At 37.5% G+C, this 15,724-nt stretch overlaps 1 protein-coding gene across 1 annotated transcript in view; it reads right to left on the bottom strand.

Annotated features, from left to right (window-relative positions):
- The window catches only part of LOC104547326 (ATP-binding cassette sub-family C member 8-like), a gene marked incomplete at both ends in the record, with an annotated part of 60,467 nt that overhangs the window by 40,512 nt on the left and 4,231 nt on the right, over positions 1 to 15,724 (bottom strand). Inside the window, 4 exons of the mRNA XM_010192960.1 lie at positions 1,242 to 1,406; positions 7,757 to 7,945; positions 8,807 to 9,049; positions 11,278 to 11,444. Of these exons, the coding sequence (XP_010191262.1) occupies positions 1,242 to 1,406; positions 7,757 to 7,945; positions 8,807 to 9,049; positions 11,278 to 11,444 (764 nt within the window). The remainder of the gene's footprint in view (positions 1 to 1,241; positions 1,407 to 7,756; positions 7,946 to 8,806; positions 9,050 to 11,277; positions 11,445 to 15,724) is intronic.

Below are 15,724 nucleotides of genomic sequence, written 5' to 3'. Positions count from 1 at the left end.
GTGTAGGGCACATTGAACAGGTGCAGGTTTACACAGGGGAGGAAAAGAGATAAAAGGTTCAAAGAAAATTGAAAAACTATAGGAAAACAATTGTATACAAATACTGGCACAGAGACTGCCATTAACGCTAATTCTGCTGCTGAGAGTGATGGCTAGAAATTTTCCAGTTTGAATGGTTGAACTGCTGGCACTATCTGGGCCTCTATACAATATCCAGTGCAGAGAACACAAAGCTTTTCTTAAAATTAACATAGCACTATTTTCCAACAATTCCCTTTTTACACTTGCTGTGGTCCATGTATTTTTCAGTTAGTTGTAGCTCTTCTTTTTGATACAAGACATGCAAATCTTTTACACATATTTTGGGCCAATTTTTTATTTCTTTAGGAATTTTCTACTTCAGCCTAATAAAAGAAAACCAATGGATGGAATCCAGAATTCTGGCCGCTGACAAGTGCTTCCAAGTGTAAGATCAAAAGAAGATTAAACAATTATGCTGCTACTGAAAGCAACCATTTATCACACAGACTCTCACAGGATCAATATAGTTCGGTGGCTAAATAGTGTAACTTATAGGGCTGGCTTTCAAGCTGTCAGAGGGCAGGTTTCAGCCAGTGCATGTGGCAATAGCACATAGTAATTTTCACCTAATTCTCTCATTTCCAGGCACAGATCTTTGTATACTACATAAAATGTTGATCTGCTCTTCACAGTCATACAATGTTTACAGACTCCATGTTAACAATCTTACTTATATTCAGTAACTACAGACTCTGCAATACCTGGTAGATTTTGTAGCATGACCCACAGAATAAGACACTACTCCGTGAATTGGGAATACCACCTAACCTTTTGTCCAAAGCATATTTACAGACGTTTTAAAGCTGTATTATTAGCATGAGATGTTACAAAAACATGCCTTTGAGACAGAAGAGGTGTAGTTCACAACCTAAATTCTTTCTAAAGCTACATTCAATTTTACTGTCAGCAAATTTATGCTCAGGAGTAAGAAGAAATACAGCATTAGATATTACACGGAAATGTTTCTATAAAATCATCAAATAAAACGCAGAGGAAAGAGAATGCAGGTCTAAGTTAACACAAGCTTTAACGGCAATGGTTACATTCAATACATTTCAGGAGAGAAGCATTTCAGAATTTAACGACCATAATTATAATTCGTATTTGCAAATATTCATAGAATTGTATGAAAATAGGTTAGTTAATAATATATAGGCTACCTGTATTGCGCCTCTCAAATTGATTCCTGTTTCAATAGCAACATAATATGATGCTTGTAGAAATGTCCTTTGCAATAGAAGGGCAAAAAATAAGAGTACAGCCAAAACATAAGCATTGGACAGGAACTCTTGAGATGAAATAAAGAAAACACCAAGAATTTTAGTCTATAAAAAAAGAAGAAAGTTAGAAATCAGGTGCAATGATAATATAATTAGCAGTTCTGCATAATTAATAAGCAGAGATAACCACAGTTTATTACTCTGGAAGTGCTCCCAATGTTATCTAAAACCACACATTCTATCAGTTCGAGGAAACAGTCATACAATGTGCCAACTCAGTCAGCTTTACTTAAATGCAGAATGACATTTATAGGATTTCTGATATCCTTCCAAAACTCTAGGACACTTTGAGTAACTCCATATGGACATTTGCTAAAAGATATGCACTGCTCATTGTCAGAAATGGGTAGTTAACGTACTTTTGGAGAAATTAGTCTCATTAATTCAGCACCTCAGGTTACTGAACACTAAAATGACCTTCACAACTTGCCAAAAGCACATCCTTCCAACTCCTGGAACTACACACATTATTTTGGTTTGCAGCATCATTTACAGCATTTTTATTCATTGTCATTACCTCGTAGCAAGTTCATGAGATCACCAAAGTGCGTTTCGAAGCACATCTACAGCTTACTGGGAAAGCAGGGCATTTATTCTAGATTATATCCAACAAGCAGACACCTTTGGTGCCACAGCTAGTTAAGAGGCTGACTCACCTTGGGGAGCCTTCTGAAACTAAAATGTTTCTGCCTTCCTCTTGGCTCCTTCAAAACTTTGATTGTTGGGTTAAACTGCCATTAAAGGCAAAATTAGGAAGTGGTTTCTTTCTATTCCCTCTCAGAGAGCTTCTCATTGTTTACACTTCCGCTACATTCCTTGCCCAACACATTTCTTCTTGACTACATGGTTTTTGTTGTTGACGTTTTCAAGACTACTATAACACTTAATAAACTGTATTTCACAAACTCTCACTGTCTGTGCAATTTTATTATAATTGATCTGCACCTTGCAGTTAACTGTTTACAGAAACTCCAGTTGACAAGTTAATCCAGAGGCTAAACTTAGTTTTTAAAGCTGTGCTTTTGTGAGATGAGGCTGAGCCAGCTGAAAGAGGAATGAACTTCTCCCTACCCCTAATCACACCTGCATTCCTTCAATCAGCATACTTCTGTCACTTACTGTGCACTAGTTTGGGAGCTAATCTGATCTCTTCTTGAGCCAACTGAAAACACTGACATAAAAAAATCATCCCAGGAAAAAAATCTGCTTCTTTTCTATTAGTTTAATGGGTCAAATCAGACCACAAGTGTCTAGGTGGTGCCAGAGCTAGAGCCAAGGAGGGAACAGGAGCACGGGTGACAAGGACCATGAACAGAGGAAGAGCAAATCCTTTCAGCAGTGGTCACCCAATTGGTAACTTCATCTTCTTGAGGAACCAAAGTCTTAGGGTATTATTTCAATCTCTTATTACTCCATCTTTTGACATTCACGATTGCTACTGCCATTGCTGTAGTGGGCACAGTATTTATCCCCTTGACATAAGGAGGGTAATTTATATGCTTAAAAGCAGAGAAATGTATACTTACACTGGCAAACAAGTATACAAGATAATGAGCAAAAGAGTTTTTGAAAGGATCCTTTGTTTTACTCCATGAGAAGAATGCATTCTTACAAGAACACATCCAGTACCAGTTTCCTGACACAGTGCCTCCCCTCTCGCACAGCAATATTCCTTGAGAGGTGCAATATTCATGAGAAGAAACTAGTCTAGTCTGTCCATGCAACCATCTGCTGAGGTGCCTAGGGGGTCACTCATCAAAAACAAAAAGTAATTCCCCATAAATGTCTGACCAATTCCAAATTAGTTGAGGCTGACTCTTCAAATATTGGCCAAACTAAGGAGCTGTCAAAGAACTTTCATCTACAATGCAACACAGATGGACTTATACGGATTTCTTAGGTTTACTCCCTTTTCCCACTTACATGGCATTTGTTACAAGCTACTGAGATTCAGATCAAGGCTGGACACAAAGAAAAGCAAGTAATAATTATTCTATTCCTCTAATTTTTGGTTTATGCAAATATTCCTTACTTCCATAAGGAGGCATCTTGATAGTCATATACTACTTTTATGTAAGTATACACTGCAAGAACTCACAAGAACATGGAAAATTTCCATCAGTGACACTCAACAGTGCTAAGTTTCATGCTTTGAAAACAAGGAATTAAAAGCTATTTCATTCAATAATTTATTTCTTACTTTCAAAGGTGAACTGTCAGATGATAATATTTTCCAACTTAGCTAGGTACTTTGACTTCAGCCAGATTTGATGTACATAAACATTGCTGCAGTCTGTAGGGCCACTGAACTAAATAAGGAATTAGCCCTCAGAGAACCCCTCTGAGAAAGTATTCAAGCATATGGATTCTTCAAAGTCAAATCAATAGAATGCAAGCAGTCGCTGGGCGTACTTGTTTCTTTAAATCTGTTATTAATTGCAAAACTCTAAACAATTATGGTATGTGTCAGCAATTATGTTTGGACAAAGAGTCATTTAACTACTGTTTTAGCTATTTGTACCTTAAAGCTATTTTAAGCTCTAAATTATTACTTACTCCATAGTAATTCAAATAAGCTACAGCAGCTTTATATGCTACAAAGAGTATACGGTACAGTAAAAGTTAGTCCCTCTTCCAGATTATTTATGGTCTTACAAGTTCAGCTTTTCAAATCAAGTTAACTTGCCTTTGACCCTTGCAAGATTTAACTGTAATTTATTCTTGCTGTAACTCTAAAGAATAAGAAGAGAGACTCAAGGCTCTACATTTAGCCTGGAAGCTTTAGAAAATGTACCACAACCAAGTCTTCTCTCATACTACCTGTAAGGCCTTAACAGTAGGAAAGAAAAGAGAAATTGAAAAATTGGCCAAGTCCATGGTTCATGGTGGATCCAGTTTATCTTTCAGACTCCTTAATATTAACACTTGTAAGCATAAAGCATTGGGCACATGTGGAAAGTGAAAGAGCTGCCCCTGGTGCTTAACTGTATGAGCTTAAGAGCCAACTATTATTTCCCATGCAGTGTACATATGTCAAAGAAAAAAAAAAAGCACATTTGGGAAAACCCAGCACCATTTACATTTGTAATGTTTTCACCACAGACATATCTTACTAACTTGCAACAGTGAGAATCTTTCTTTTGAGTTACCCTTTCTCATGTCAGCTATTATTTTAGCAGTTCATCACTGGGATCTCTTTTTATTTCAATACAGGGTCAGCCAGGAAGAAGTGGCATCTCTGTAACACATTAAAAACCCAAAAAGCTACTTTTGAAGGCAGAGCTAGCGCTGCATACAAGTTTGTGGCACTCGGAGATCATGGCTGTCGAAGGTACTAACACGACAGCAAAGAGAAAGGCTGGAGCATTGTCACAATCATGAACCACGGAGGTTACAGATTGTGCTGTATTACATCAAAGGCAGTAACAGAAGCAGCACAATTTCAGTGCTGTCCTACATATACATCTGGCTAGTACTGCTAATTACTGCAGCTAATACCACTTTTTAATATATATAAAAGAATATGATTTTTCACACAACCATGTTGTGACAAATCATGCTTTTCTAGCAACAAGATTTTGGTGCAGTGTTGATTCAAACAAAACATCATATAATAGATAAAGAAGGAGAAAAAGTGAGGTGAATACTCTCCTTACTTCTTCTAGTACTCACTTGAGAGAAAAGGAGAACTTAAACATATATGCATAAACATCTCCTACACACTTCATGAAAGCACCAAGATAGTTGCCAAGTCTCAGATGCATTATCAGGCCATTATGGTTTACAAAGTCACTGAGCATCTATGTGTTTAAACTACAAGACTTGTCCAAGTGCACTTGTCAGCCTGTGGGAAACATAGGAACATCTACTGAACCTATGCATATAAGGCAAATAACCTTGTTTGAGAAGTTGATGGAACTAATCAGATATTTTCTTTTCAGAAATGATGGAGACATTCAGTGTCCCACCTTCCAAACAACTTCAGGGTAATACCACTTTTAAAAAGGGCCAGTAGGCTCTATCTAACCAGTAAAACAGCCACTATTTAAATACTTAAAGACCCTAGAATCACACAATCTTAAATGTCAATACTACACTGAGACCTACAACTTCTAGAGCTTTTTAAATTATGAGTCTATAGGTGCATGATTTGAATGTGTCGTGTCAGCAGATACCCCTGATATTGGAACTGCTAATCCTAGCATTGCAATGTGGAAGACGTTACCAGCAAAATATAAAGGTTATCATTCTGTCAGTTTCTTCTTCGGTGTGAAATGATTAACACCCAAGAGAAATGCATGTCATCAGAACGTTCTGGGGTGGCCATAAATATTGATACTGGAGTTATAATTAAACATGAAAAGTGTGACAGAATTTAAGACACTGTCACGCTCTGACTAACTGTGGCACTAACTGAAGCAGTTAATGCTGCCTGTGACAGCCACGTGATCTCAGAGTTCCAGTTTATATCTGTCACAAAGGGCCTGAAGAATAGAGCAAATATTATATCTTGGGATTTATTTCCTTGCCTTCAGTTTCACAAACAGAATTTCTGTTTGAAAGATACATTACAACATTTCCTCAATTTAAACTATTTAAAATGAAGAAATGTCACTTTAAGGGATGGGTAAAAGATGCTCTCCACTGTACTCTCAGCTTACTTGGCCTGTCCGATTCTGTCCCACTGCATGGCAATTATTTGCAATGCCCTCAAACTCAGCAGCACATCAGACATAAACCATGCTTCCCTCCCTCCCCCAACTTATCATTGTCTTTGTAAGACTGTTATAGAAAGCGCTTGTTTCTCACACCCATGTAGCTCTGAGGAGCAAATAATTAATAACGCAAGGTTCTTCTTTTTTAACTCATTACAAGAAAGATTATAACATTCCCAGCAGAAGAGCTGGTGAATTTTTTCCCAAAGCAGAACTAGTTAGCTAGGTATGTGCATACATGTGGGAGCTTTCCTGACCACCTCAGTCTGTTTACTGATGATTTAAATAGAAAGCCTTCATAGATTTAAGAAAGATACTTAATCTAATCCAGTAAAAGCTATTTCCAAATTTCTTAACAGAAAAACAATGTGTAAGAAATAGGTCAAAACAGAAGAAAAAATACACTCTTGGGTGTCACTCATGGACTATCGTCATCAATGAATACCACTGTTAAGTGACCCCCAAATGGTGTAAATTACAATGCTGAGGTTACTGCTTAGCTAGACACAGTGAAGATGTCAGGGGTGGGTGAGGCTCTGTTTGGTGCCTATCTGGACCAGACTTGAGCTGTTTTCACAGAGGAGCGTTAGCTGATACTTTAATAGGGAAATTAAATAGGATAAGCTGTAAATTGTGATTCAGTATCGTTTCAGATGAAACAGTATTCCAAACAGATTATCAAGAAGCAGAGCTCAAAAGCTTCCACAGTACCTTGCTGCAACATTGCCCTATAGTCATATTTTGTCATTTCCTGCTTTAACTGGTTTCCATTGAATCTGCTTGCTACATTAGAGCTTCCAAATATTAGGATAAGGATTTCAAAATGGATAAACAATTAATTTTAGCCTGAGGTCTTTGTTAAATTTTCTGCAATGCATCTGATATATTTCAATATTTACAGTGGACCTAATCCAAAGTGTACTTGAGCGAATGGGTATATTTCCACTAGTGTCAACAGACTTTGGAAAGAAAGTCTTGTATCAAACAGTAAGTGAGCTACAGAAACAAACTGATCTTTCTCATAGAAATCCAGCCTGAGTGAACTCAACTTATAATGGGAAGGGTTTTTTTGTTGATGACTTGTTTTCTGTTGTGTGGTTTTGGTTTTTTTTAGTTAATCAAGAACTATGTCTACTTCTTCTTGGGGAACATTAATTAAAGTAGCATCCTTTAAAAACATATTTCAGTTGATCTTCCAAAATCAACCTCCCCATAGTAGTGGAAGTTCCTTGTCACAGTTAAATTACTTGCCATTTTATTGTGATGACAAAAGCCTCCTTCAATCCTCTTAGACATCACTTATTTTTGGAAATGAAAAGCCAAGCCTATTATAAAGCACACTTCTTTCCTTTCCAAAAAGCACTCAGTTACATACTTGATACAATCTCCACTTCAGACTGTACCTAAAATCCTTATGATTCCAGTGGGATTCTGGATATTCTTCACTATTATCTTGAATGAGGTTATTTTCCAGAACAGAAGCCTGACTAGGTGCATGGGAAACATATTTTTCACCACCCTTCAAGATATAAATGTGGATAATATGCAATACATACATACTGTCATTTCTAACATTCACACATACATTGCAGGGTAATTTTGTTTTTACTGAGGCCAAATAATACATAGTAATAGCGTTACTTTTTTGAATCCTTTATTTTTATGACACTTTGACAGCACCTGTGGGCGGATGGTGTTATTTCCTTTTCCAACATTGTGAACAATCCCAGAGATGCAGAGCGGACCAGCAAATCCCAGCAAGTCAGCCAGAATACGGAAGGTGCTACTGAGAAGTAAGGGTCTTCCAAAAGCACAGCAGAGAGCACGCCATATTGATCTGGATCCTTGTGGAGATGATGACCTTTTGTTCTGTTCAGAAAAAAAAATTAAAATAGTAAGGATTATGTTATGCATTAGCCTCAGATCTGATGAATTACTGGTATTTTTATCCCACTTTAATTCATTGAAAACCAGTTGCAATCTTTAAGCTAGAAAACCACAGGAACTACAATTATTATTTCATTTGTTATTGTAGGGTCAGAACAAAGCAATAACTTGTACTCTCCTCCACTTCATGAAAAGAACCATTATTTCTTTCCTACCCTCAAGAGACATGAAATAAGTGTGGCTTGCTGAAGAAGGAAAAGAAAAAAAAAAAGAGGGAGGGAACTGACAGGTTTTGTGTTCCTGAGAACATAGAAACTGGAAACTTACACTTTTTTTAGACAGGATGCAAAAGACTTCTTTTAAATTCCTGAATATACTCAGCTCAGCTCTCATCAGGGAGCTGGGCAGAATCTAAGCTCAGGTACTTTCAGCCCTGAATTCTCCTACAGACAAACTGTAACTGAATAACATGAAAAAAAGCCTCCTGTGAGGCCTCATTGACTCTGTAACTGAATGATTCCAGGGTCTTATTAGGAAGAATGATAATGGTGTTCAGTGAATATAGTTCACTATTACTTTCCACATCAAAATAGAGGTTATACAGATTTTACACACATTTAACCAGTAATGGGTTTGACGTGCATGTTTAGGTAGAGAAATGTCATTATTTGTATGAGGTACAACTGAGTATGTGATCTCCTTGTATATGGAAAGCTATGCTAATAGATACTTTATTTGCATAATTTATGTTTATATAATTTTATATCATGTTCATAGCAAAAAAAGTAATGAAAAACAGAAGCACTGAGTAACCAGATGTACATAATAGCACGCTTGGCATACCTTCTGTGCCTCAAAAGCCTCATTAAGGCGCATGTAATTGGTCAATGCTCTCATAGCAATGGGAAGCTTGCCGATGGTTTTCAAGTCTATTGGTTTCTTATGGGCAGTCTTGATGAATGTATTCATCCACCAGTACGTTCCTTTGGATAACAGATTCACAAATGGCTGTAGGAATCGAACGCCAAGGTCCTGGAGATCCTCAGGAGGTTTAACTTCTTTAGGAGTTTTGAAGAAAACATACCTCTGAAATTCGGGGGGAGAAAAAAATAATCACACTAAATGTATAAAAAATAAAAGCCTGCAAAGAATAGATAAGAAAGAAAGGACACAGCAGATAATCAATGAATCAATCTTGGTTTCTCAAAAGTGCTCAAGGAATTTAGACATTCAAGTTCAACCAATACAGCAATCCAGTTTCCTCAGGTACTGGGGAAAAGCAGAGGCATCCAGTCTAGAAATAAACTAGCCTAAAGATTCACTATTACTTTGTTTATGGGGTACAAGTTTGCATAAGTGTAGGAAAAAACCCCTCACCTTACATTTCAAAGAGTAGAGCCCCAGCCTCTCACTCGGAGCTGCAGACAGAGCAGCATGGAACACACGATCTTAGGCACAGCCCTGAGGCTATCACAGGGATTCATCTTCCCTACCGTACTGCTTCCTATTTAGTCAGCTCAGAACATGGAGATACCTGTGCTGTACCAAATGGGCATGGGAAACCACTGAACTAGAGAGTGCTTTCACTGGCTGAAATGCTAAAAAAGCAAAGGCAGACTGCTGATGATTTCCTGTTGTCAAGACAAAAGTTTTTCAGACACTGCTCATTTTTGGGAATGAAAAGCCAAGCCTCTTAAAAGTACTCAGTCACATATTTCATTCAATCTCTACTCACGAGTGTATCTAAAACCTATCAATCCTAGCAGGATTTCTGGATGTGCTTCACTGCTATCTTATTACCAACCATAGTTGGAGAAATAATTCACAGATCTTAGAAGAAATGGTGCTGGGGTTGGGAAAGGCCATCTAGGGGAACAATGGGAACAGGAGAAGGAAGGGAGAAGGTAAAGCTTGGAGTGAAAGTCAAACAAATCAATCCGCTGTCTTCTGGAAGAAGATGGGGGAAGGCAGGAGAAAAAAGATGAGGCCAGTGTCTGCTGATTCTGCTAGGACAGAGGCTTCATCCCTTATTTTTATATTTTTTTTTCTCTCCCACTCTTTCACCCTTCCCTCCCCTCAGCAGTGGCCAACTCTCCATGCATCCCAAGCCCCTTCCTTCAGCAGCTGCAGCAACAAGCCTGGCTCTCTAAACTCTGCTATAGACACAATAGGCAGTAAAGAAATCCATGCTGCTGGCTAACTGATTCTATGCATCAAAGACATCTTCTAGTAATTAAAACTGAACAAATACAATACAGAAAAAAAAATTACAATAGGTAGTGACCATGTTTAATTCTTCTTTGTGACCTATAATTCCACAGGGATTAAATCTCATTTAATTATGCAGTTCTACTATGAGGAGGTTTATAAGCAAGTCTCCCTGATGTCACATTTGAATTTCACTTTTCCCTCAAGCCAATCCATTGTATTTAATTTATAATCCAATACTTATTGTCCAGCGTTGAGGTTTTTTATTATTCTTTCTTTCAAAAATCTTAGCCAAAAGGCTGCTTTTATACATATTTTTGTTCTAAGTTATCAAATAAACATGCAAATACACAAAATCCCCCAAGAAAATCACAAAAGAACAAATACATGACAGATGCAACTTCCATTGCTGGATGCATTACTGGAAAGAGTTCACATACTGATATGAGGGAAGCAGCAAGAAAATTTACATGGAAAAGTTTCTTACTCTCCTGAGACTAAGTTTAACTTGGGCACACAATTAAGTGAGGGGAAGAACTTTGGCATTTATCTATCCAGCAGTCTCCAAACCATCTCCCAGTTTGGATTATGACTGCAGACACCACATGGGGATGGGGTGGAATATACATATATACATATACATATATATATATCTGAGAGGTTAGATAGCAACTCCAGTCACCCCAGTAAATCACTTATTGTGATTGTCTCTTGGAAAATAAGAGATGTTATTTGCGTGTCTAAGACATTCTCTGACAGAGCTAACAATTTCTTTCACCCAGTCTTTCTTTGCATCAGAAATACTTTTTTCTGATGACTGAAACTGTAGATCATAATAGACATTTTTAAAACAAACCCAAACAGATTAAATTCATCTCAATTTAACTAAAATGGAGTCTGGCATTTTTTTAAATTACAGATTCATCTGGCCTAATAAAGTTGGGTTAATCTTTGATTCTCAAATATATATCTATTTCTAAGTGGATTTTTCTACCTCCTTTAGAAGTGCATCCCACAGTAAATCTCCAGAAAGGGGAATAAAGAACAAAAAACAAACAAAACAACCTGCCAAAACACAGAAACAGTCTTTTATGCTACTGACTTACCCTCACCCTGATGACATTGATTTCTACAGCTAGAAGCATTCCATACAGAACAACCAGGAGTCCAGTGAGGCAAAATCGAAGCTGAGAAAATCCGACCCCATTATCACAGAACTTCACAAATTTGATGGTTTTAGTTATAAAAGCTAAAGTCCAGTAGAACAACAATGCTGAAGGAAAAAAAAAAGTTAATCAGCTCCATAGTTGCAAAAAATATACAATAACAATATTAAATACTCATCCAGAAAGAATGCAATGAGAATATATAAAACCAGAAAAAGGCTTTTCTCATGTAAAAACAGAAGCCTAATTCAATTCCCCAAACATGAAAACATTAAGATAATGTTAATTCCAAACTCCTTTCCAATTAGATTTAGTGATATTCTGAAAGTTTCACAAAGCAAAGTCTGCTGAAGGAAATTTCCATCTGTTGTAAACGTGCACCCACATGACGAGTTCAAGGGAGGAAGCTGCCCAACAAGTGAACGTGGCTGTGAATGGTGCTATTCAAATGTGGTTAATGCTAACAGACTGCTATGAATTCAGCTAGAAGGAAAATTGATCTCATTCCCCCTACAGATCTCTAGCATGTGTGCAAGAACAGATATTAATTATTTTTTTCCAAACTGCTGCTGCTCTATTATTCTACACAAATTCCATATATGTAATTTATAATGCAGATACACAGGCACATCAATGAAGGATGCTCTGGAATTCACAGAATACAACTTTAACTTTTCAGAGTTCTACTGAACTTTTTGTCTAAAAGTGCTGCTGTCAGTTATATATAAATAATGCCCGCAGTAAGCTCTGGTGATGTGGAAACACACTCCATGCCATTCATCACACCATACAGCAGCTCCTGTTCCCCATTCTTAAAGAAATACCTTCTGGGCTTATGTTCTTTTACACAAATCTTTCATTACTGCTGTATCTGCCATGGTGCACCAGCTGGAACATGCTCTAACTGCCAAGAAAAATGTGGACATGCTTTCTGAGTGTCTTGCTGCAATACCAGAGAAAGCCTTCAACCAAGACATTAGCAACCGTAAGTCTAACAAATACAGATAATCACCAGGAACTTGCACAAATTTCAAAGAATCTGCAGTGTTCCAGCTACCCTGAGGCACCCTGAAGGCCCTGGAGGGATGCACTGTGGGCATCTCAAGCAAAATCAAATTCAACATGGAGAGTCTGTATGGGATTTGGGACTGCCAATCCTGCTTCTGTGGAAATCAATTTCAAAACTCTAATTTAAATGAGGACAGTACATGGAACAGTACAGGAGTACTGGGCATTAGGATATTTGCCAAGAGATTAATTCCTCTAAAATTAATAGGCCAGTTTGTAAGAAGAAAACACTAAGGGGTATTGTAGCGGCTGATGCAGCTGCAGGGAGGATTTAAGAGACATACTTACAGAATCCCTCTTTCAAAACTATAGCCTTCTTATGTTAGGCTTCCTACCATCTTCCCAACATAAACTGCATCCAATCTAACCTCCTAATTCTGCTTCAGACCATTTCCTACATTTGAGACACTATTTCCTCCTTTCCTGCAGTATAGCTGACACTAAAACCTCATTTCATCCAAGAATACATTCCACATTGTTCTACTCCTAAACATCTTCATCTGTTAATCCTTGTGTTTTGTCTCATTCTTCTTACAACAGGCTGAGAATGCATCTCTCTCAGAGCAAAGAGGACTTACACAAGCACAGCACACTGAAAGTCTGCACCAGCAGAGGACACCTAAAATCCAAACAACCCAACTGGTATCTATGTAGAACTCTTGGAAGAAAAAAAAAGAACTGGTAGATCCATTCTTGTATTTGATATTTAAATAAAGGTCTATGACCTTTTAAAAATTTTATATAACTTTCATTTATCTTTTATCTAAGTATTAGAAGATGCTAAATACAGCATACTCAGGTGATAACTGACCTCCCACTATGACACATCCTAGAACCGTTTAGACTTATTTAGCATCTTGCTTCTGACTACAATGTATCTAATCCAATCTGGCAGATGTTCACAGGCCCCTCAAGACAAGGATCGATGGAAAATATAACTGTGACACCCTCTTTTAAGCTGTGCTTTTGTCATCTGTCTGGTGAGCATATACTGGCTGAGAGTTCCTAGAAATTATCACTAAGAACTTAGAGGAGCCTGAACTGCCCAGTGACCAGGCCACAGAGGCATGCTCTAATTCACTTTGCTACTTTACATCTGTTCCAGCTGCCTGCAGCCTAAAGGACTTTGCTTCCTCTTGGGCCATGCAAGTGACCTCAACCCACAAGATGAGGGTATAGATTCTTGCCCCGGGCCAGACTGCTGAAAATCAAGCAATGTGGAATTCAAACTGTTCAACACCTTTATTGGAGTAGGCCCATGATCTAAAGAAAAAAACCATGCACTTAACTTGATGGGATTTATTAACTAACCTGTGTCTGTTTGGACAGAAATGTTGTACAATTAGCATTATATTTATATAATAAGTTCCAGCTCAAACAACACTCTAATTACAAGGGAATTAACTACAATGCCAAGGTACAAGAAACTTAAATTAGAAAACCAGATTACTGTCAAGAATGGTGAGGCAGTCCTATATTTACAATTGGCTAAAAAAATGACAATTTTCTTAAATTAAAGAAACCTCCCAACATCATGTGTGTTCCCATCTATTATCTTTTTCAGATTAAAAACTCAGTCCTATTGTTATTGTATATTTTTTTTCCTACTGTTTAATCTCTGAGGTTTATTTATCTATAAAACAAATAAATACTAACTGAAAAAATAGTGCGATTAGATGCTACCATTCAATTACATTTTTTGAATGTCAAGAAAGCTAGCAGGTTCTTCAATTCAGTAGGAAAACTATTCTAAAATGTATCCTGTACAAGTGTTACGCATCCATTCTGCAACACTGTGCAAAGAGCACCAAAATTAGCATTGTTAGGAGAGCCACCTAGCAAATAATGCTACAGTGGAAAAGTTATGTTTGAAAAGTTATGTTTAAATACAATTAAGAAGCCAAAACTTTACAGAGAAAAACAGGTTCAGGCCAAAGTGTTCCAATAGTTCAGACACTCCACTGACTCAATTATTAGCTTCAGAAAATAAATACCCCAAACATTGTCAACTTTTTTTGTTAAGAGCTATTAACAATGACTCCTTCAAAACAGCCCACAGCCTGGTCATGAAGCTGCAAGGCAAGATCTGTACAGGAACTCTGTGTCTTCATCTTGCACACCCCAGAGGAATGTGCTAATCCCCAGGTCTGTTACGGTATCTACCTCTTGCTTGTTTATGAAGAACTACAGATGGACTTAGTTTCTTTAAGGTACAGAGTGAAAAAGATCTAAAAAAGAAAACATGCCAATGTTTCATGGCACTGGAAAAAATTATCCTGTTCACAATTAATGAACAGACCTTTATGGGTCTCCTGCTCTGCATCAATGAGAGCTTCCCCACTGGATGTGGTAACTTCTGGATAAGACTGTTAGCCTTTGCTATATATGGCTACCAACTCCTTCCAAGTGCCAGCACTGATCCTGCAGCTGAAGCAGATGATGTCCTGTGGCGAGGTGGAACTTCACTGATGCTCAGAAGCAGCAGAAGATGCCACATCAGGTCATTCACTTTACTCTGCGTGTAATATTAGATGACCTCTGCAATATTTTACTAGCGAAGAGCTCTCTTTCAGTATCCTCTCATACACTCTGCAAAAAGGTTATCATCAACTGAAGTTTTTCCTCATGGTTCCCATTTACCTCATTTGTATTAGGCTCTAAAAGAAAGCTGTTTCATGGCCAGACTGCACTCTAGTGGGTTGACAGCTGAGTATAGGTGTAATTTAACTATTTCATACTGGGCCAAATTGCATAAATTCGTCATTCTCATTGTCAATAGAGAAGTTGCAATTAACACTAAAAGATGACAATCCTCACAGTTAGGTAACAAGCAATTTGTGCAGTCAAGAATAAAGGAGACTTCCAGAAATTCTTATCTTGGGTTCTCTCACAAACACAGGACAATGAAAAGAAAAACAAAATTAAAAAATAAAATAAAAATCAAAGACTTGTGAAAACTTTGGATTAAAATTCAAATCAGACCACCTAAGTGGGAAAGACTGTGGTAGTATGATTCTTTTTGGCCCAAGAGCTAGTTATTAAGATTAGATTTTCCAAAGGAGGCAATTGCATGGAAGTTCTTTAAAAATGAAAATTCATAATTATTAACTTTAGCATCAATAACTTGTAAGTGTTGGTATTCATTGGTGTAACTGTTTATTATTCAAATAGAGTCCAGAGCTTATCCAGCAACAGTGCTCTAAATACTGAACAAAATTATCATGAAAGAAATCTCTACAGAGAAGGGATTATGCAAAAACGGGCAATCAACTACCAGCTGTAAATTTGTGCTACCCTTCTCAATGACTTAACAGCAGGA

Source organism: Mesitornis unicolor, unplaced genomic scaffold (genome assembly GCF_000695765.1).
Source record: "Mesitornis unicolor isolate BGI_N332 unplaced genomic scaffold, ASM69576v1 scaffold28389, whole genome shotgun sequence".
NCBI lineage: Eukaryota > Metazoa > Chordata > Aves > Mesitornithiformes > Mesitornithidae > Mesitornis > Mesitornis unicolor.
The sequence above is the reverse complement of the archived record's forward strand: the minus strand, read 5'-3'. Positions and strand labels throughout refer to the sequence as shown.